Raw genomic sequence first — 24,273 nt, forward strand, 5'->3', positions numbered from 1 at the left:
ACTCTCATGTGCAAGGACTGACAGAACTTCTTAAGGTATATGTCCAAAGAGAAAGTGTAGTGGCATTTTCTTTGGGCCTCCGATCAGCTTCTCATGGGGACTTATTATTAATTATGAATGCTTGGCTTTAGCTTAGGCTTTGCCCCATTAGCTTTTTAATGTTAAGTTGTTTTTGTTCATCTACGGTTTGTCTCAGGGCTTTTTAACTTTCTTTATTCTGTAAGTCTGACTTTGCTGCATCTTCCATGTTTGTCTATCTGGCCAATCTACCCACTGTCTCCTTTTCTTTTCTCTTCTCCCTTGACACCACCTCATCCTAAATTCCTCCTCCTACTTATTCTCCCTGCCTAGAAGTTCCACCTATAGCTCTTCCCTTGCTATTGGCTGTTTAGCTTTTATTAGAACAATAAGGTGCCTTTTACAAATCAGGTAAAAAACAGCAACACATCTTTGCACAGTTAAACAAATTTTCCACAACGAGAAAGTCTTATGTACTGAAAGATAGACTGTGTGTATAGTGGGATAAAATATCAGCAAAAAACAATATAACAATATAACAGAGAAGAGAAAGTACCAAGACATTCTTTTCCAAATATACCACTAAAAAGGCATATACATCTCTCTTCTAAGAGTTTTACAATAGTAGAATTTTGAACAACCCTGTAAAGATATTTCAAATTTTATGAAAGCCCAAATCAAAATAGGACTCTTACATTTAAATTCATTCCATAGATATAGAAAGTGTAGCATATATCCACACCAGAGTTTTAACTAGCCATAAAGAAGAACCAAATCATGTGGTCTATATGAAACTAGATGGAATTTAATATTATTCTGCCAAACAAAATAAGTCAGACCCAAAAGACAAGTATCCCCCCCTTTTTATAAGTGTATAATTTTGGGAGAAGGTGCGTGGACACAGAAGTGGGAGTACTTAGGGTGTAAAAAGAGAAGGCGTGAGGAAACCTAGAAAGGTTACCAGGTGTATGTGACTATCATCAGAGCACATTTCATGAGTGTATGCAAACGTTATAATAAAATCTGTTCCTTTGTATAATTAATACATAATAAAATCAATCTCTTATTCAAATGATGGAAAATATTGGTGAATGAAATGGGGAACTGTGGGTATATGTGTGTGTGTGACAGAGATGTGTGATGTATATGTGTGTCAGGAGCAGGTGAGCTTTCCTGTGAGGGTGATGTGTTGAGGTCAGAGGCTGACATTGTGATGTACTCCTCAGTAGGATCTTATTTTCTGAGACAGTGTCTTTCACTGGTCCTGGGGGCTCTGGGTTTCAGCTAGAATGGCTTGCCAGTAGACCCCCAGGGGTCCATCTGTCTCTGCTTCTTAGCACTGAGACTGCAGGAGTGAGTGGTTTTCAAATGGGTGCTGGGGATCATAATTCAAGTTCTCATCTTACACGAGCACTTTATGCAAAGAACCCTATCCTAAGCCCTGGGGAACTTTTATACATGTGATCAAAATATCAAACTTTGTAGCCCTCCTGGTCTACCAAAGAAAGTCATATTACAGTTTACTTTAATAATTTTAAATTTCTCTGATTCCACTTTGGAGTTCTTTGTATTAGAGATTATTAAGCGTTATTTTAAATTAGGATTATTTTTGAAATTGAACTATCAATCTTTATACCTCATGGATCCTTTGCGGGACCAAACTTTAAAAATCACTTTTCTCTATTTCTCAAACAAAACTTTTACTTAGTCAGTGTTTAATAAACACACTTGTTGCTAATGAAATGTCCTTGTCATGAGCTCGTATTAATTACTGCCATCGTTCAAGAGTCATGTACACACCAATCCCCCTCATACACACATATGAGTATGAGTACAATCTGACTGACTTCTTATGTGAAATGCAGGAAATTCATATACCATGACAAAAGCACAGAAAGTTCTAAGAGATCTCACCACCCTCAAATTAAATCTGGCCAAGAATTGCTCATAAAATTATAAGATGCATTAAAGAAATTCTTAAATAAATTTAAAAAATCCTAGAATTGTCTGTGCATGCATGTTATAAACACTATTTTATTTCGCACATACAACATTATCATTCTAATGGAGAAAAGAGGTGGAAGGTTAAGAGTGGAGCAGATATCTCAAAGCCGGTAAAAGGAAAAACTGGGACTCAGCTTGATGAGTACCACGTATGTGCCTGGGGAACATCTGTCCTCTCTACTGTCATGAGAAGATAGACTGTGACTGTCGACCTCTGTAGAAAACACAGATAGTCATTACAGTCAGTAGTGCACATTATAATACAAAACATTTTCTAAGTTATGCTAAGTATATAGAAGTCACTACATAGAAGTTCGATCCTACTTTCCTCCACTTCACCATGTGATGCTTTTCAATCACTTTTACTTTTCTGTTTATCTCACAAAATCATCATGCATTGATGGTAACCCAATGTTCAAAGTTTACAGTTCTGTGAGATTTTCAAAAGTTCTATTCTAGGTTTTGTCTGCTAGGTCTCTGGCCAGCAAGGGGTCCTGATCCTGTACCAGAATATCCAATGGAGGGGTGAGTGTGTTCCGGACTGGTGGCAGAAGCCCCATTCTGCCCCAGAAATGGAGAGCCGACATTCCTCAACCCCCTAATCTTTCTGGTCATTCTGCAGGGGCTTCTCTCCCCAGCTACTGACTCTCTCTTCCTATCCCATCCCAGCTTCTGCACAGGCGCCCCGTACCTTCTCTGGGGACATAAGACCCCCCCCACCCCCAGCTCAGCCTGTATTTGGGCCAGGACCTGGTGATGAGTACAACCGGGCAGGAGTTCCTTTGTTTCACTAAGCTTGCAGGCACCAAACTAGACCTTTTGTCTGCAAGGTCCCTGGACAGCAAGGGGCCCTGATCCTGTACCAGAAGATCCACCTGAGAGCATTTGAAGGAAGAGATGGGCACGCGCCAATGCAAGAATTCCTCCAACAATCTGAAAAACAACATGGTAACACCAGAACTTAGCGAACATACAACAGGAAGACATGAACACCCTAATCCAGATGATGTAGAAAAAATTGACATTATGAAAGTGATAGACTCCCTTAAACAGGATATGAAAAACTCCCTTAACAAAATGGATGAGAAGAATAACAAAAAGTTTGAAGATATGAGTAAATCCGTAAAAGATACCCTAGGAAACCAAGAAAAAACAATCAAAGAGATAATGGAAACAGTTCAAGACTTGAAAACTGAAATGGAGGTAATGAAGAAAACACAAACCGAGGGCCGGCTGGATATGAAAAATCTAGGTAAATGAACAGAGACTACAGAAACAAGCATAACCAGCAGAATACAAGAGATAGAAGAAAGCATCTCAGCTGCTGAAGACACCATAGAGAAAATAAATGCACTGATCAAAGAAAATAGCAAATCCAACAAATTCTCATCACAAAACATTCAGGAAATCAGGGACACAATAAAAAGACTAAACCTAAGAATTATAGGGTTAGAAGAAGGAGAAGAATTACAGCTCAAAGGTCCAGAAAATATATTCAACAAAATAATAGAAGAAAACTTTCCCAACCTAAAGAAAGATATTCCTATGAAGGTTCAAGAAGCATACAGAACACCTAATAGACTAAATAAAAAAAAAATCCCCTCACCATATAATAATCAAAACACAAAACATACAGAATAAAGAAAGAATATTAAGAGCTGCAAAGGAAAAAGGTCAAGTAACTTATAATGGTAAACCGATCAGACTTACACCTGACTTCTCTATGGAAACCATGAAAGCCAGAAGATCTTGGATAGATGTGCTGCAGAAACTAAGAGACCATGGATGCAAGCCCAGACCACTATACTCAGCCAAGCTTTCATTCACCATCAATGGAGAAAACAAAATTTTCCAGGATAAAAACAAATTTAAACAATACGTAGCCACAAATCCAGCCTTACAGAAAGTAATAGAAGGAAAATCACAAACCAAGGAATCCAACAATGACCACAATAACTCAGAAACCTAGCAACCCTTCACCAGCACAACTCAAAGAAGGGAAACACATAAACTACCACCCAAAAAGGAAAAAAAATAATAAACAGAGTGAACAACCACTGGTCATTAATATCACTTAATATCAATGGACTCAATTCACCTATACAAAGGCACAGGCTAAGAGATTGGATACGAAAACAGGATCCAACATTCTGCTGTTTATAAGAAACACACCTCAACCACAAAGACAGACATCTACTCAGAGTAAAGGGTTGGGAAAAGGTTTTCAAGCAAACAGACCTAAGAAACAAGCAGGTGTAGCCATTCTAATTTCTAACAAAATTGCCTTCAAACTAAAACCAATCAGAAGAGATGGAGATGGACACTTTATACCCATAACAGGAACAATCCATCAGGATGAAGTCTCAATCCTGAATATCTATGCCCCTAATATAAAAGTACCCACTTATGTGAAAGACACATTACTAGAACTCAAGGCAGATATCAAACCCCACACACTAATAGTAGGAGACTTCAACACTCCTCTCTCACCAATGGACAGGTCAATCAGACAGAAACCTAATAGAGAAATAAGAGAATTAATGGAGGTAATGAATCAAATGGACTTAACAGACATCTAGAGAACAGAACATTCCACCCAAATAGGAAAGATATACCTTTTTCTCAGCATCTCATGGAACCTTCTTGAAAATTGACCATATACTTGGTAACTAAGCAAATTTCCACAGATAAAAAAAATATATTAGTGACCACCTGTGTCTTATCGGATTACCATTGAACAAAGTTAGAATTTAACAATAATTCAACCCACAGAAAGCCTACAAATTCTTGGAAGTTGAACAGTCAACTACTGAACCACCCCTGGGTCAGGGAAGAAATAAAGAAAGAAATTAAAGTCTTCCTTGAATTCAACAAAAATAAAGCCACAACATACCCAAACCTATGGGACACTATGAAAGCAGTCCTAAGAGGAAAGTTCATAGCTCTATGTGTCCACATTAAAAAAAAAAAAAAACGGAGAAAGCCCACATTGGAGACTTAACAGCACAGCTGAAAGCTCTAAAAAAAAAGAAGCAGACTCACCCAGAAGGAGTGGAAGACTGGAACTAATCAAATTGAGGGCAGAAATCAACAAAATGGAAACACAGAAAACAAGCCAAAGAATCAATAGAACAAAGAGCTGGTTCTTTGAGAACGTCAACAAGATTGACAAACCTTTATCCAAACTAATCAAAAGGCAGAGAGAGAACATGCAAATTAACAAGATCAGAAATGAAAAAGGGGGACATAACAACAGACACTGAGGAAATTCAGAGAATCATTAGATCTTACTACAAAAGCTTATATGCCACAAAGTTGGAAAATGTAAGAAATGGACTTGTTTTTAGATAAGTACCATTTACCAAAATTAAATCAAGACCAGGTGAACAATTTAAATACTTGTGTGGAAATAGAAGCTGTTATAAAAAAAAAAACTCCCACTCAAAAGAAGCCCAGGACCTGATGGTTTTAATGCAGAATTTTTTCAGAACTTCCAAGAAGAGCTGATACCTATACTCCTAATGTGTTTCACATAACAGAATCAGAAGAGTCACTATCAAACTTTTTATGAAGCTAGTTACCCTGATTCCAAAACTACACAAAGGCCCAATCAAGAAAGAGACTTACAGACCAATCTCATTCATGAACATTGATGCAAAAATTCTCAATAAAATTCTCGCAAACAGGATCCAAGAACACATTAAAAAAATTATCCATTATAATCAAGTAGGCTTCACCCCTGAGATGCAGAGTTAGTTCAATATACGAAAATCTTTCAATGTAATCCACCATATAAATAAACTGAAAGAAAAAAAAACCTAATGATTCTTTCATTAGATGCTGAAAAAGCAACTAAAATCAGGAACAAGACAAGGTTGTCCACTTTCACCATATATCTTCAAGATAGTGCTTGAAGTTCTAACTATAGGAGATCAAGGGGATTTGAATTGGAAAGGAAGAAGTCAAACTTTCATTTTTGAAGATGATATGATAGTGTACATTAGTGACCCCCAAACATCTACCAAAAAACTTCTACAGCTGATAAATAACTTCAGTGATGTGGCAGGACACAAGATCAACTCAAAAAAATCAGTAGCCTTCCTATACACAAAGGATAGAGAAGCAAAGAGGAAATCCAGAGAAACTTCACCTTTTACAATAGCCACAAACAGCACAAAGTATCTTGGGGTAACTCTAACCAAGGAAGTGAAAGATCTATTTGACAAGAACTTTAAGGCATTGAAGAAAGAAATTGAGGAGGACACCAGAAATTGGAAGGATTTCCCATGCTTTTGTATGGGTAGGATCAACATAGAGAAAATAGCAATTCTACCAAAGGCAATCTATAAATTCAACACAATTTCCATTAAAATCCCAACAAAATTTTTCACAGACCTTGAGAGAACAATAATCAACTTTTATGGAAAACAAAAAACCAAGGATAGCCAAAACAATCGTATACAATAAAGGAACGTCTGGAGGCATTACCATCCCTGACTTCAAACTTTATTACAGAGCTACAATATTGAAAACAGCTTGGTGTTGGCATAAAAACAGAGAAGTCGACCAATGGAATCGAATAGAAGACCCAGATTTTAACCCACAAACCTATGAACATCTCATTTTCGATAAAGGAATTAAAAGTATACAATGGAAGAAAGAAAGAATCTTCAACAAATGGCGCTGGCAGAACTGGTTGTCAACCTGTAGAAGAGTGAAAATTGATCCATATCTATCACCATGCACAAAACTCAAGTCCAAATGGATTAAAGACTTCAATATCAATCTGAACACACTGAACCTGATAGAAGAGAAAGTGGGAACTAGTCTACAACATATGGGCACAGGAGACCACTTCCTACGTATAACCCCAGTAGCACAGAAAAGAAGGGCAACATTGAATAAATGTGGTCTCCTAAAACTGAGAAGATTATGTAAAGCAAAGGACACTGTCATTAGGACCAAGACCAAAAGGCAACCTACTGACTGGGAGAAGATCTTCACCAACCCCGCAACAGACAAAGGTCTGATCTCCAAAATATATAAAGAACTCAAGAAACTAGACATTAAAATGCTAATTAACCCAATTAAAAATGGGGTACTGAACTGAACATTGAATTCTCAACAGAAGAAGTTCAAATGGCCAAAAGACACTTAAGGTCATGCTCAACTTCCTTAGCGATCAGGGAAATGCAAATCAAAACAACTTTGAGATATCATCTTACACCTGTCAGAATGGCTAAAATTAAAAACACCAATGATAGCCTTTGCTGGAGAGTATGTGGAGTAAGGGGAACACTCATCCATTGCTGGTGGGAATGCAAACTTGTACAACCACTTCGGAAATCAGTGTGGCGGTTTCTCAGGAAATTCGGGATCAACCTACCCCAGGATCCAGCAATACCACTCTTGGAAATATACCAAAGAGATGCCCTATCATACTACAAAAGCATCTGTTCAACCATGTCATAGCAGCATTGTTTGTAATAGCCAGAACCTGGAAACAACCTAGATGTCCCTCAATGGAAGAATGGATAAAGAAATTGTGGCATATATGCACACTAGAGTACTACTAAGGGGTAAAAACAATGACATCTTGAATTTTGCATGAAAATGGATAGAAATAGAAAACACTATCCTGAATGAGGTAACCCAGAACCAAAAAGATGAATATGGTATGTACTCACTTATAACTGGATTCTAGCCATAAATAAAGGACATTGAGCCTATAATTCGTAATCCTAGAGAAGCTGAATAAGAAGGTGAACCTGAAGAAAAACATATAGTTATCCTCCTGGATAATGGAAGTAGATAAGATTGCCAGGCAAATATTGGGAGCTCGGGGGTGAGGTGAGGGTAAGGGGAGATGGGGAGAGAAAAGTGAGAAGGGGAGAGCTTGGGGAAATGGGATGATTGGGATGGAGGAATGGTGGATATGTTTGCTGCGAAGTATATATCTTAATTAAGGGAGCCATTTTAGGGTTGGCAAAAGACTTGACTCTAGAGGGGTTCCCAGGGGTCCAAGGAGATGTCCCCAGCCAGTTTCTTGGACAGCTGAGGACAGGGAGCATGAACTGGCCCTATCCTATAGCAATATTTTTTTTTTTTTCGAGACAGGGTTTCTCTGTGGCTTTGGAGCCTGTCCTGGAACTAGCTCTGTAGACCAGGCTGGGCTTGAACTCACAGAGATCAGCCTGCCTCTGCCTCCCGAGTGCTGGGATTAAAGGCGTGCGCCACCATCGCCCGGCTTCCTATAGCAATATTGATGAATATCTTGCATATCACCATAAAACCTTCATCTGGCGGTGGATGGAGATAGAGACAGAGACCCACATTGCAGCACTGGACTGAGCATCCATGGTCCAAATGAGGAGCAGAAGGAGGGAGAACATGAGCAGGGAAATTAGGACCGCGAGGGGTGTGCCCACCCACTGAGACAGTGGGGCTGATCTATTGGGAGCTCATCAAGGACAGCTGGACTGGGACTGATGGAACATGTGATCAAACTGGACTCTCTGAACATGGCGGTCAATAAGGGATGACTGAGAAGCCAAGGACAATGGCACTGGGTTTTGATCCTACTGCATGTACTGGCTTTGTGGGAGCCTAGTCTTTTTGGATGCTCATCTTCCTAGACCTGGATGGAGGGGGGAGTACCTTGGATTCCCACAGGGCAGGGAACCCTGACTGCTCTTTGGACTGGAGAGGGATGGGGGGGAAGGGGAGGGAAATGGGAGGGGGTGGAACTTTTAAACTTTTTAATAAATAAAAAAAGAAAAGTAATTCAAAAAAAAGAGAAAAGAAAAAAAGAAAAATATGTTTACAACATCATGCAATTATCAATTTTGTTATTTGCGTAACAAGTGGAATGTTGGATTTGAATCCCCATATTTTGTACATACATAGTACATTTATATGCATATAAATACACACACACATACACACACACGTACACACACACATACACACACACACACACACACACACACACACACACACATATATATATATATATATACACCTGAGAGTTTATGTCAAAACAAAGTTCTATTCTACAGGATTTCCTATTATAATATATGATTACTAGATTCCACTGAATATATTTACAAGGGATATTATAGTTTTGCTACTACAAATACTTGTTTGTAATGTTAGAAATAATAGTATATGCATTTATTTGAGCTTTCTTAGGAAAAACTGTGGTTGTCAACACAGCTGTGTTCAAAAGATACATGATCAAAAATATGTGATTGCCTTATAAGTATAATACAAATTCAAAGCCAACCTGTACAGCATATTGTCATATTTCTCTTATTTGCTATAAGACATGTACTTTCATTCCAAAAGTTTATTTTTTCTTTATGGAATTATCTCACTCAATTAATGTGAACAAGTCTATAAATTAGATCAGGCAGAGAAAATAATTTCCTAAAAGTATTATATTTAATTAGCATCTACCGACAACTTTTATTATGAAATATGCAACACTAGTTGCAACATTTCCCACAGGCATTATGAGAATTTCTTTTTCTTTTTAAAATTCATTTTACATACTAACCACATTTCCCCCTCCCTTGCCTCCCCTCTACCTCCCATGCACTCCTCAGAAAAGGTAAGGCCTCCCATGGCCAATCAACAAAGCCTGCACTATCAAGTTAAGGCAGGACCAAGCCTCTCACCCTACTCCCCATGTCAAGGTTGAGCACGGTAACTCACCATAGGAAATGGTTTTCAAACACCCAGCTAATGCACCAGGGATAAATTCCGGTCCCAATGCCAGGGTCCCCCAAAAGACCAAGCCACACACACAATTGTCCACCACATTCAGAGGGCCTAGTTCAGTCCCATGCAGGCTCCCCAGTCCAGAGTCCATGAGCTCCTACTAGCTCAGATCAGCTGTCTCTATGGGTTTCCTTATCATGATCTTGACCCCTGCTTGCTAGTATAATCCTTCCTCCGTCTCTTCAACTGGACTCTAAGAGATGGGCCCATGCTTGGCTGTGAATCTCTGCATCTGCTTCCATCAGTTACTGGATATAGGTTCTATAATGATAACTAGGAGTTAGTCACCAATCTGATTACAGGGAAGGCCCATTCAAGCACCTTCTCCGCTCTGCTATTGTTAGGAATCTTAGCTGGAGTCATCCTTGTGGATTCCTCCGTGTTTCCCTAGCCCCTGGTTTCTCCCTACCCCATAATGGCTCCCTCTATTAAATTACCTCTTTAATTGCTCTCCCTCTCTGTCCATCCTCCAACTCTACCATCCTGTTCTCTCGTGTTCTTATCCCTCTTCTCCTCTCCTCTCCTCCCGCTAACCTTCAGTTTACCCAGGGGAATTCATATATTTCCCCTCCCTAGGGTAATCTGTGCTTGTCCACTCTTAGGGTCTTCTTTGTTACCTAGCTTCTCTGTGGCTGTGGATTGTAGCCTGGTTATCCTTTGCTTTACATCTAACATTCACTTATGAGTGAGTACATACTGTGCTTGATAACTGATTAAAATAAAATGCAAATCCTAACTGTAAAATTTACAAACTACATTCTCTTCACTTTATTGAGCAACTGCTTAAAGGCTTACTGGGCTAAAAAGATAACTCAATATATTGTTGATTACCATTCCTATGATATCAAAAGACTTATATTGGCATTAAGAAATCATATATAAAAGTAATATTTAATTACCAGTCTGTAATGATAACCCTTGCAAAACCAGTTACTAATCACAGTCATTATCATTGAAAATAGAAAGGAAAAAAAGAAACCTAGCATTTAGAAGTCTAAATTCTCTCAGCACAAAGTCAGAAATAACTATTTAGAAAACTTGCTTTGGAACACTAATATCTCTCACAAGATACTGATTAGAAAGACAGAAGATTTCCACTCAGAAATACATTGAAATACATACAGGAGGACATACAAAAATGACAAGTTTAATATCTGGTAGCTGGGTGAGACAGTACAGCACGATAATACAGTCCTGTTTTTTCATGTTTCTTCTGCTTTCTCTATCTGTAATGCTAATGCAGTTTTTCTCTCAGGCCTTGGTGTCCTCATGATTAAGCAGAAAGTGTGGTATTAGGTCATCTGTACTATCACTGCTAAAGTCTTATAAAGCCAATTCTCTAAACTATAAAATTTTATTGATAATAAAAGTGCAAACCAAAAATTTACAGCATTAAAATCTGAATATAAAATAAGAATAAGCAAATGGCTGTTAAAAAAGGTAAGAAGTCTGTTCCTCAATGTTCTGAAGTCAGACACACTAAAATTATTCACTGAATACAAAAACACAAATCTGTTTCAAAGGTTTTAAAGGAATTTTGAAATACAAGCTAGTCAACAAAGTATGTTTTGTTGTATCACCAAAAAAAATGTAATGTATATGTATAGGGGTTGATGTGGCTCATAACTTATCCTTCATATAGATTTATAAAAGTCAACTGTAATTTATGCAAAATAGCACAAATAAGAATGCCTGGATGTGCCCATAAAAGTGAAAGGGTCAGAAAAAACGTTTTCTTTATACTGCCAAATGGGGAAATGAGTTTGGCACATGTCACACAATTTGGTTTCATAAACCAACTTTGAAAAACTTGACTCAGTGTCATTGTTCTTGAGTTCTCAGGAGTCCTCATTGTCCTCTATGTTCAGAGAGTCCGGTTTTATCCCAGGCTTTTTCAGACCCAGGCCAGCTGGCCGTGGTGAGTTCCCGATAGAAAATCCCCATTGTCTCAGTGTGTGGGTGCACCCCTCGCGGTCCTGAGTTCCTTGCTCGTGCTCTCTCTCCTTCTGCTCCTGATTTGGTTTTGATCCTATTGCACGTACTGGCTTTGTGGGGGCCTAGGCAGTTTGGATGCTCACCTTACTAGACCTGGATGGAGGTGGGTGGTCCTTGGACTTCCCACAGGGCAAGGAACCCTGATTGCTCTTCGGGCTGATGAGGGAAGGGGACTTGTTTGTGGGAGGGGGAGGGAAATGGGAGGCGGTGGCAGGGAGGAGGCAGAAATCTTTAATAAATAAATAAATAAATAAAACTTGACTCAACTTCCACTTTCACGGAAACATTTAAGCTTAAAAAACACCGCTCCAGATTGTTAACCTGAGATCAAGAGGAAAAAATTTCAGCATACTTAGAAAATAAAATCTGTGCTTTGTAACAATACTAATAAGGACAATTGGAAATATCACATTTTCAAGCAACAAAACGGAAGAAGATACTGAAAATTGTTTAAAATTATCTAAACTTGTTTCATTAATGGTATGTAACCTTTTTCCTAGTAGGGCTGAAAACCAGGAAGAAATATATAAACAAGAACCTTCATGAAACTTTAGATTATTCATTATTATATATGATATTCACAAATCTATAGTCATCTCACAGATAAATAACTTCCTGTAACATAAAATCCCAGAATAAAACAGCTGTTACTGCCTGATTATTATGTATAGGAAAAGATTTCTAACTGCACAGCATATGAATAACTATAAAAAAACATGAACTTGAATGTCAAATGGAAAGGTTGCAGAGATGATGATTGCTCATTCATAAATGATTTTAGAAAAAAACTTCATTTAGGAAATAATACGATTTGTTTGGCTTTACAAAACACAATAATGCCAAATTCTAAATAGTCCCAGTGGCACAAAACCAAATTAACCAAGAGAACACGACTTTGAGTTGATGTAAAGACTTTTAAATCTGTAACAAATTCTATAATAATTTACCTAATCCAGGGTTGCCAAGAAAAGGACTGTATTACTAGAAGAAATGAGCACCTTAAGAAGTACTGGTCTCCATCTTAATTGCAAGTACAGTAATGTTGCTTTTATCCAAAGGGGTGTTTCTCAACAGTCAAAAAACTGGGAGTGTACCTGTTTTATTTTCCTAATATTTTAAACAAAAAACTTACTACCCAATCCGTCACTAAGGACTTATTTATGCTAATATTACAGGTATTATAGGCAAGCTTACTTATCTTGGTTTCTGACCGTCGGTAGATTAAGTCTGGCTAATAAGGTATCGTGGGAGATAAATCAGTGATACAGAACAAGTTTGGTGAACAGTTATTTCTGACTGTGTTGAGAGAATTTTGACTTCTAAATGTTAGGTTTTGGTTTTGTTTTTTCTTTCAGTACTTTGTGCTGCCAGAGAGCACATTCTGCCAGGCGCAGGAAAGCAGCCTGACAAGGAGAACAAAGGAAGACATATAAAATGTAGACACAAGAAGTGACAAAAGCATGACACAGGGTCATTTAGCATAGGAGCAAATAGGCCTCAACACCTCAGTAGCCTTCAAGGGCACTGCTGAATTACAATGGATAATAATAATGAATGATTCTGATATCTGTAAATTATAACAGCATAGCAAGTAAATGTGAGATATATGTTAAAAAGGTGAAGATCGGTAAAACAGTTTTGGCTCTACCCGAGGAGATCACTGCATAGTAGGGTGTGTTGAATAAATAATGAAGGATTGGAATAGTGTGTATCCACAAATGACATTTCTAAGCAGTAGTCAACCTTATCCTATGGGAGTTGCTTCTAATGTACTGAAAATTAATTTAAGAAGATATTGAAAACACTTTTATTTTGAAGGACCAGATCTCTAGTTTCCTTAGGCGACAAGTCTCTATAGGCTTGTTCTATAAAAGTTAAATTTTATGTATTATATGGAATAGTGTAATAACACAATAAAACATGTGTATAATGTGCAATGATCATAAGAAGATAGTTGGCATTTCCATCTCCTTCAGCATGGCTTGCATATGAGCATCTTGAGAAGTACTGGTCTCCATCTTCATTGCAAGTACATAATAATATTATTTAATTAATTAATTAAATAATTAATACATAATAATATTATACACTTAAGGGATACAATGCTATTCCAATACATGTAAAACAAGAATAAATTATGGTCAGTAACATATATGTCTGTGTATATATATGTATGTATATATATATATATATATATATATATATATATACATATTCTCTCCCCAATTACACACACACACACACACACACACACACACACACACAAACACTTTTAAAAGTCAATACTATAAAAACTAGAAAACTCATCACCAAGGGTAGGAAGAGAGGAAAAAAAGACAATGATCAAAGTGTGTGAAGTTTTGGTTGTACAAAAATGGTAAGTTTAGTAGTGATCAGGTTACATTAGGGTCACCACAGTTAACTACCTGAACAACAGATTTTTCAATATTCTTACCACAGGGGGAACATATCAGGGGAGTGATAGACATGACAATCATTTCAGCTGTAATATTTGACAATGTATATAGATCATAATGTCACATTTTATTAACATATATAATTATTAGTTGACAAAATTTTAAAACAGTAAAGACTACCATGAAAGTACAAAAAGATACCTTTAGTAATAATTCTCAGCTTCTTTCTGAAAAGTGTAAGTTTTTATCAAGCATATGCTACAAGAACAAGCTAACGTGAAACACTTTTAACATCTCAGTATCTTTCAACCCTTAATTCTTTGCCTCTCTTTATGATAAAATCATAATTATTTATAAAGTACATCTCAGAAAAAAAGTTAATTTGCTCTTGGGTAATATCTGAAATATTTAAAATGTATTTCTTTAACAACCTCACCTTAAACCACCAAAGTTCACATAATTTACTTTCTATAAATTTCATTTCATTTCCTCTGAGGAATGGATACAGTCAGCCCCACTGGAATATATTTGGACTACATTTGATTTACTCAGGTATAACTGCATTAGTTACAGTGCTTGCCAACATTTGTCAAGTGATTCCTCCAATAGAAAGAATGATGAATTTCACTTAGGATTGAAGCATTTCAGTCTGATTTTAGGACAAGTACATGTGTTCAGCTCCATATATTTGGCAAGGTGATTATATAATATATACAATGTGATCAGCTAGGATTTTTCTATTACTCTTAAGTAATTGTGCACAGGGAAAACAAGTCACTTCAAAATCCACTTATAGTTAAGTGCCTAAATACACATAAATCTGCAGATGGAGAATTATTCTTGAATGTTATTTTACTTGTTGATATCTATACAACACAAGCAACCTGAATTATCATTTGCAGTTCATCATAATTAGAACAAATACGAGAAATCCAGAGGAGAATCCAAAATGTGGGATCTTACCATATCACATAGTAGTTTACCATTTCTCTCTGCTTGACGAGAGAAAGGATTAAATTGTTTCTGAATAAGACTGTGAGGAGACAATTATGCAGATTTTAAGAACATGTTCTATTGTGTCCACAATGTGCTTTATTCAAAGCTTCAGGAAAAAAATAAAGTCCTCAAAAGAGACAGAGCAGTAGTTTAAAAGCTAGTGTAACATTCTGAATAAAGTATTATGTTTATCATCAGGGAACATCAAATGAGAAAAATAAATGAAGTAGGAGCAGGTTTGGACACACAAAATAAAAACACGGCATATTTGCCTGTTTTTTTTCCTGACTTGAAATAGAAAAAGACAAAATGAAAATGAAGGCAACAGGAATAGGACATGGAAGTCTTCTGTGATATTATCAGACAATTCTATTTTAGAAGACAGATGAAGAACAGAACAATTTGAAACTAAATATGACATCAATGACTCTTAAATTAGGGAGCCACAGGAAAATGTGCTATTAAAAACTTTCAATGTCTGAGTTAAAATGGCTCCTGAAAGTCTGTGAAGAGGCTCAAAGCACAAGGAAAGGCAGAAGCAAAATTCTAATTAAGTCACAAAGTAAGGAAACAAATATGGTATCTTTCTTAAATTTTGCTACATATTATAACAAACTTTAAGTCTCACTATTAACTTATAAAATAACACATACTGCATAATGAATGAAAAACAGATTGAAAAATGATCAAGAGCTTCCTTTTCTCTGTGATAAGGCAAAGTATCATTAATGAACTCAAGAGTACCTCTTTCAGGCTAGAAACAAGGGAAAACCAGCTAGTGTATTTGTACACATTGCTGCTATTATATTGATATGAAATGATTAAGTTACAGCGAAGACCAGAGAATTTTATCCAGGTAGAAACAAGTAAGAAAGGAAGGGCTTCTGAATCAAAAAGATCTTGGCCAATTTGTTTAAAATGTTTTCATACATTATTGAAAATGTCTATGTGACTAGTTGCTTCTTCCCTACACGCAAATCCTGGAGGCTCCTGCCACTTGATTTCTTTCAAAATCATTTAAGATAATTTCTAAGGAAGACTTAGAATTTCCCAAGGTCTACAAGGTTAGATCAACTGTTTAGCATATGCATTCCTAGCACTACACATACACACACACACACACACACACACACACACACACACACACATCTACAGATAAACTAAACACTTTAAATAAATAAAACATTAGATAGCAGAAACTTCTAGTGAAGAGACAAGACATAACAGATTAAAAATCTAAACCATTGTCTACTCTATACCCCTTTGCACTGAGATTAATATGTCCCCTCTTGAGCCATTCATGTTTATGGCTTCTTTGGGTCTGTGGACTACATGGTTATCGTTTATGGCCAATACCTATCCACCTATGAGTGGATGTTTGTCTTTCTGGATCTGGGTTACCTCATACAGGATGACCTTTTCTAGTTCCACCCATTTGCCTGCAAACTCCATCATGTTATTGTTTTTAATAGCTGAGTAATACTCCACTGTGTAAATGTACCACATTTTCTTTATCCATTCTTCAGTTGATGGACATCTAGTTTGTTTCTAGCTTCTGTTTATTATGAATAAAGCTGCTATGAACATAGCTGAGCATGTGTCCATGTGGTATGGTAGAACATTCTTTGGGTATATGCTCAGGAATAGTATAGCTTGAGGTAGACAGACTCAAGTTTCTGAGAAGCCACCATACTGATTTCCAAAATGGCTGTACACGTTTGCACTCCCAACAGCAATTGTATTCCTCTTGCTCCATATCCTCTCCAGCATGAGCCGTCAATTTTGTTTTTGATCTTAGTCATTCCGACATATGTAAGATGGAATCTTAGAGTTGTTTTGATTTGCATTTCCCTGATAGCTAAGGATGTTGAAAATTTCTTTAGGTGTTTCTTGACCATTTATGATTCTTCCATTGAAAATTCCCTGTTTAGATCTGTACCTAATTTTTGAATTGAATTTTGTTGATGTCTAGTTTCTTCATGCAAGAAGGTACTCCGTAGAATACCAGAAGAGAAAAGTAATCACCCATCTACAAACCCTGTGCTCTACAAAAGAGAGCTGACTACAAGATGTACTAATGCTATAGTGGCACAAATGTTAGGAGAAAGAGCAACAACTTTTTGATTGGATTTGAGATCCACTTCATGAAATGGAAACCATACCAGACACTGTTAAAAAGAGATCAAGAATCTGAAACTAAACTGGTTATGGTGCTGGGGGAAAATCTATTACCATTATTCTCTGAAAGAAACATAACAATAAAATAACTCATAGTAGCATCCTGATATACCCATATATCGGCATATACTTCAACCCTTATCTGAGAATCTTCTTATTGAAGTAGATGGTTAGTAAGAGACCCACAACTAGAAAATGGAAAGAAAGTGAGGGACTTTGGAACACTCAGTCCTAAATGGGAGGTCTTCATCAAATCCTTCTCTGTAAGGCTAAGGGATCTATGTAGAAGAGAAGACAGGGTAGACATCAGAAGTGATGGATGACTCGTAGGAAACAGTGTCTTTCAGATATAATAGGAATGATGTACATATGAACTCACATAGACTTTGGGAGCACACAGAGACCTGCATATATTCAAGCTAGACAAAAATTCCAGCACTAAGAAGGGGAAGTGGATTCTAAGTTCCACCCCTAACTAAGAAGCTAATACCTTATAGGAAAGGGGAATAAGTTTTCTCCAATAGAGTCTAACTGGGTTTAGCAACCTCACTCAAGGGCAGGCACTATGCCCAAGAGTAGCTGGTCAATACAAAACGGACTTTTTCTTTTTATATTATTTGAGATTTTTTTGTCTTATTAGTCATTTTTATTATTATTTTTTTTGATTTACTGTGGGTTTTTTTTTGTGTTGTTGTTAAAAGGAGAGAAAGAGGCCAGGCGATGGTGGCGCACGCCTTTAATCCCAGCACTAGGGAGGCAGAGGCTGGAGGATCTCTGTGAGTTTGAGACCAGCCTGGTCTACAGAGCTAATTCCAGGACAGGCTCCAAAGCCACAGAGAAACCCTGTCTCGAAAAAAAAAAAAAAACAAAAAACAAAACAAAACAAAAAAAAACAAAAAAAAAAACAAAAAAAAGGAGAGAAAGAATATGAAGTTGGATGGACAGGGATGTGGGATTTATTTGTAAGGAGCCAGGGAAGGGAAAAAACATATGATTTTTTAAAATTAAAATGTATAATGTTTCGTTACACATAGACTCCATAATCCAATGTATTTGTAACGTATCAACAGCATTTGACATTTACTATATACAACAATACTTTGTTATTCATAGACATACTATTACATGCTTTATAAACATTCTGGAGCTCACAAACTGGGAGAGAATCTTTGCCAACTCTTTATCTGGCAGACAATTAATATCCAGAATATAAAGAACTCAAATCCCAGAGTTGGGCTTTGCACCTAGACAGTGTTTTCAAAAGAAGAAAAAAATGACTAAGAAATATCTCAGAAAATGTTCACTGTCCATAGCAATTAGAAAGATGCAAATCAAAACAGCTTTGAGATTTTTGTCTCACCATGGTATGAATAGCAAAGATCAAGAGAGCAACTGAAAACATATGAAGAAGGGATGCAGGAAAAAGAAACTCTTGTTCACTGCTGGTGGGATGGGAAAGCAGTGCAGCCGCTGTGCAAATCAATATGTAGATGCCCCAAAAGGCTATAAATAAAATCACGTGATCCACCAATAACACTTCTTTACATATGTCTACAGGATGCTACATAATACGCTGGAGATACTTGCTTAACCAAGTTCATTGCTGTTTCTATTCTAGAAAATGCAAAAAAAACCTAAATGTCCTTCAACTGAGAATAAAAGTGTGGTACATAAACACTATGAAATACTATTCAAATAAAAGAAAAATGAAAGCATGAACTTGCATATAAATGGATGGAACTAGGAAAGATTATATTGAGTGAGGTAACACAGAAAGACAAATGTCACATTTTCCCTCTTTGTATTTCTTGAAATACACAGGAAAAAAATACAAAGGAAAAAAGAGTCAAATGTGATGATTATGTAAAATGTTTCTACATCTCAGTGATCTAGAAATAAATATCCCAGAGGGTTAACTGAATTATGTATTGTTTTAGTTTGGACGTGAAGTGTTTGCCAAAGTTCTGTGTATTGAACACTTGCTTCCTAGGCGGTGGTGCTGCTTTTCTAAGTTTCTAGAAACTTGAACTTGCACCTACCTAAAGGAAGTGAAACAGAGAAGGGAAACCCACTTCAACCTAGGGCACTGGGTAAACGTTAGCACCGAAAAAATATCACTATTAGGATTAATGGCAGGTCCTATTATTTCATGCTGTTATCACTCTTGATGTTAATTTTCTGCAAATAGGCAAAGAAATTGTCTGTGTTAAATTCAACAATGAACAATTAAAGGCTGAAGTTGTGCCTTAGTTCTAGATCACCTGAAATACATGAGGCTGTATGTTCATTTCCTAGTATGATAAAAGGGGAGAGGCAAATTTTTAAAGAGATAGGTATATCCATATTCATTGCTTCTATTCATTCTATTGTAAGAAGTACCAACTAGAACAATCTAGACAAGGTAATAAAAGGTGGCCACATTGGAAAAATAGTGACTTCTTGCAGATGACAGAACTTTCTGTAAAGACCTTTACCAACATTAAATAATACATTGTACAATGTATAAATTACCAAAACAGTATATTATCTAATATGAATTTCAGTCTTACAGATCAGTAAAAAGTATTAACAGGAGAATTTAGAGAGAGAGAAATAGTCCTGGGCTTACATGTGCCTTTCATGCATGTCATCGTTGAAGAGCATAACTCAATGACCCGAACAGCAAAACTTCCTGGTTCTTCTGCTGGCACTGTCATAATGGAGACCTGAAGACCAGAACAAGTAACAGAAAAAACTGTTAGGTCTTTTTATTTTTCTATCTTTAGAGTGCTAACTTCACAATTCCCAAATATTCTTTGAGATTTGAAAACATTTTGCTTATAATGATTTCATTTAGGAATAAAATGTAAATCATGCAACACAGGTCTCACTATCCAATTTCCTCATTATCATTCATGTTTATATTGTTCTCATCAACTGAATATTTCAAATCTTTAATACCAATTCCATTCATCACACATCACATACTAGTCAAAAGAATGCAATTATATTACTGTTAAAATATAAGCACTCTCTTCCTTGAAATCAGATTATAATAAGTGGTCTAGTATTGATATGTTATATGGGTCATATTTTAAAAGCTTTACATGACTATTGGATCAACATTTCTCTACAGAGCTGAAGTTTCAGTGTTATTCTTCAGCCAAATCTAAAATGTGAAGAAACTATATCCTCTTAAAGGAAATGCTAGTGAAAGAGAAAGCTCCATTTTCCCTTTTCCCTGCATGTGCTGTGCTTGCATTCTGACAAGAAATGCAAAGAGGAAGCAACTAGAACACATTTTTTTTTAAAAAAATAGGAATTTGATGGAGGAAGGTCATTGGTTAATAAAGAAACTGCCTTGGCCCATTTAATAGGCCAGCCCTTAGGTGGGTGGAGTAAACAGAACAGAATTGAAGGAAGAGGAAGTGAGGTAAGACGCCTTAGACAGATGCTATTGCCTCTCCTCTCTGGGGCAGACGTGATGAAGCTCGGACCCAGGATGGACATAGGCTAGAATCTTCCTGGTAAGCGCACCTCGTGGTGATACACACATTAATAGAAATGGGTCAAGCAGTGTTTATATGAATACAGTTTATGTGTCGTTATTTTGGGGCATAAGCTAGCCAGGTGGCTGCGAGCAGGGTGGCAGGAACATAGCCCGCAGCTCCTTCAACAGAATGGCGCCCAACGTTTGGTTTGGCAGACATGGATAACTGAATCCACACAAAGCTTGAGAAAGCTTGGGAAATAGTAAAGCATGTTTTATTGGTAGCAACAATTTTTCGGGTCTGCTCTGCTTGCTAGACGCAAGCAACCGCTCTCATCTAAGAGAGGCTTCCTGACTCAGTTTTAGCTGTAAAACCCTGCAGCTCTTAAGAGGTCCTGCTACAAGAAACTTAAATGGTGTTGATAAAAGCTGACTGCATGCTTGTTTGTTTTCAACCATAGCAAAAAAAAATTGTGCCGTTTTAAAATGCCAGCTTTCTGGGCCGTCCTGCCAGGACAGACTCCAACTCTTTCAGGCAGTACGAATGAGTGTGGTCTGTGAGCAGAGTGCTGCAGTTTGCTTGCTGGCAAGGACCTTGAAATGCCATAGAGTTGTGGCAATAAACATGGCTACAGCCAGTACCTCTCCCATGAGGCTGGAAAGCTAAGGAATGAGCTAAATCCAGCCGCCAAAGTCACGGCTTTAATCCTACCCATATTGCTCAGTAACTTAAAGGCTCGTTTGGTCAGAAAAAGAGAGAGATATACAGTGAAGAGATATTCAAAAACGAAGAAAATCTCTAAATGGTTTACAGTGTGTTAAGAATATATGCAGGCTAAAAGTTAAAGTTCTTAAAAGTTAAAAAGAAAAAAATAGAGAGCAGTTGGGTGTGGTGGTACACACCTTTAATCCCAACACTTGGGAGGCAGAGGGAGATTGACCTCTGTGACTTCAAGGTGTGGAAGCATACGCCTTTAATCCCAATGCCTGGGAGGCAGAGACTGAAGGATCTCTGAGAGTTCAAGGACAGCCTGGTCTACAGAGTTATTCCAGGACAAAGATATACAGAGAACCTATCTCAGAAAATAAAAGTAAAAGTAAACAAAATAGAGGTTAAAATAAAGCCACACAAAGATGGAAAATACACAGAGAATCTTGATACTGTATGCTATTATGCTCTCTGAATTGTTTGAATGCTGAGGAAGGAGCAACAGCTGCTAAAAGATATTTGTTTATAAATGCTGCTGAACTAATCCAAGATAGATACTTTGAAAATACCTTGACTTCAGAATTTGGATCTAAGGATATGATACTTTGGAAGAGTTTCTTCTTTTGTTTTCACAGAGAATGAGACCCTGTGGATTGCTTCTATCCCTATATGGTATGATGGACCACGCCCTCCTGAATGGTTGCTGTGAACACCTTCAAAAAATTACTTCACTCAACTGCTAACTAAGATGAATGTAGCACACAGGTTATACCATGAAAGACCTAAATAACAGCACCCCCATTCAGCAGGAAACAGTTTGGAGAGAAAAAACTGTGCCCATATACCCAAATATTGTTTATAAATGTTCTTTTACATTTAAAGGGGGATATGATAGAGATATGAATAATTTGCATTGGTATGGATTTGGCTTTATTAATATATATTTAAGGTCAATCTTGTTATATGTATTTCTGATATTGATTAAGGTATTGTGATTGTGTAGTTCATATAAAAATGTAATGTATATAGGTTGTTAATAGATAATCATCTATAATAGTCAAGCTTGTAGCCGTGTTAGTTAGATTTTCTAGATATATAGAGATATATTTCAGTAAGATAGGCATTCTTCATATCTTTCAAAGACTACAGAATATGACATTTAATGTTTTAATAACTTAGGGTTTTTCATGACAATGAGACACTCTGCTCCTTGCAGCACCAATCTACTTCAAGAAGAAGATGGGCATCAAAGAAGCACCTTATGGAGTTGGTTAGCCATTTGGGCAAGAAACTGCTCTTGCCTGGACTGTTGCATAAACTGGACATAAAGAACCCACAGAGAGAGGACTGTTGAACTTGCCTAAAGGTGAGATGATCTTTTGGGGTTCCTGATTCATGAAAGAGTCTGTGAGACATTCTGCAGGACACAGCAGATAGTGACTGAACTGCCTTTGAAATTTCCTGCTTCATGGAAATGTCTGCTGGAAACTATGGGCCTGTAGGCCGAAGATGGATGCCCCAACGGTACAGAGGAACTTTGGGTGACTGTCCAGGCAGCGAGATGTCTCTGTGATTTCTAGAGTTTTTTAAGTTGCTTACTTCTCATTTACTTAGGTAATATTATATCCTTCTGGAGTCTTTGATGGAGTTAAGAATAGATAATTATAGTTGTTTTCCTTTGTTATGATAAAAGATAAAGTAGATGTAAATATTGTAACTGTAATTCTTGCTTTATAACTGTTTTGTTATATGTAATTTTGCTATGTTAAAGTTAAAGCCTTCCTTTTTTTTGTTTAAACAGAAAAAGGGGAAATGATGGAGGAATGTCATTGGTTAATAAAGAAACTGCCTTGGCCCATTTAATAGGCCAGCCCTTAGGTGGGTGGAGTAAACAGAACAGAATGCTGGGAGGAAGAGGAAGTGAATTAAGATGCCTCAGACAGATGCTATTTCCTCTCCTCTCTGGGGCAGACGTGATGAAGCTGCGACCCAGGATGGACATAGGCTAGAATCATCCTGGTAAGCGCACCTCGTGGTGCTACACACATTAATAGAAATGGGCCAAGCAGTGTTTATATGAATACAGTTTGTATTTCATTATTTTGGGGCATAAGCTAGCCAGGTGGCCAGGACCTGGGTGGCAGGAAGCGGGCCTGCCTGCAGCTCCTTCAACAGGAATTGGGCTTGATAGCAATGACTACCCTATTTGTCATCTATTTGGCGGCTTATGATGTTTCAAAAACAGTTCTCCATGTTCCTCTTAACTCCCTTTGCTGCTATTAAGGATAGAAAATATATTTTAGCATCAAAGAGAGCAAGAAACCAAAATACTGAACACCGTGAAATAATGAAATGATGACTAAAAATATGACCATAATTGAAAATGTTCCTTTAATGACTCTACTAACATGGAAAAATTTCTTTTGGTTCTTGCAATTCTCATAATTTATTACTGAGATACAATCAGTATTGTCCTACTGGCACACCTCCATCACCTGAACTCTGAGACGTTGACTCTTTAAGTATTTCATAGATTTTAAATTCCCTCTTTACCAAAAAGTTCCTAACTCTCTAACATCACCAGGGAATATGCGTGAACTGTCCACCTGTTTCTTTCCCTACCCTCTAATCTTCTTAGTTCTACTTGCAATTCAAAATGAAGATCTAAAGAGAGGTGGGAAGAGAGGCAGGGAAAGAACAAGGGA

The 24,273-nt window shown here is 37.1% G+C and overlaps 1 protein-coding gene across 1 annotated transcript in view; it reads right to left on the reverse strand.

Moving 5' to 3' along the window:
* Positions 1-24,273, reverse strand: part of LOC121443472 (rab proteins geranylgeranyltransferase component A 1-like) — a 172,353-nt gene that overhangs the window by 12,640 nt on the left and 135,440 nt on the right. Inside the window, 1 exon segment of the mRNA XM_041645222.1 lies at positions 19,999-20,095. Coding sequence (XP_041501156.1) covers positions 19,999-20,095 — 97 coding nt within the window.

The sequence above is a fragment of the Microtus oregoni genome, unplaced genomic scaffold (assembly GCF_018167655.1).
Source record: "Microtus oregoni isolate MIOR12 unplaced genomic scaffold, Mior012 000107F_ref0000227, whole genome shotgun sequence".
In the NCBI taxonomy this organism is placed as follows: domain Eukaryota; kingdom Metazoa; phylum Chordata; class Mammalia; order Rodentia; family Cricetidae; genus Microtus; species Microtus oregoni.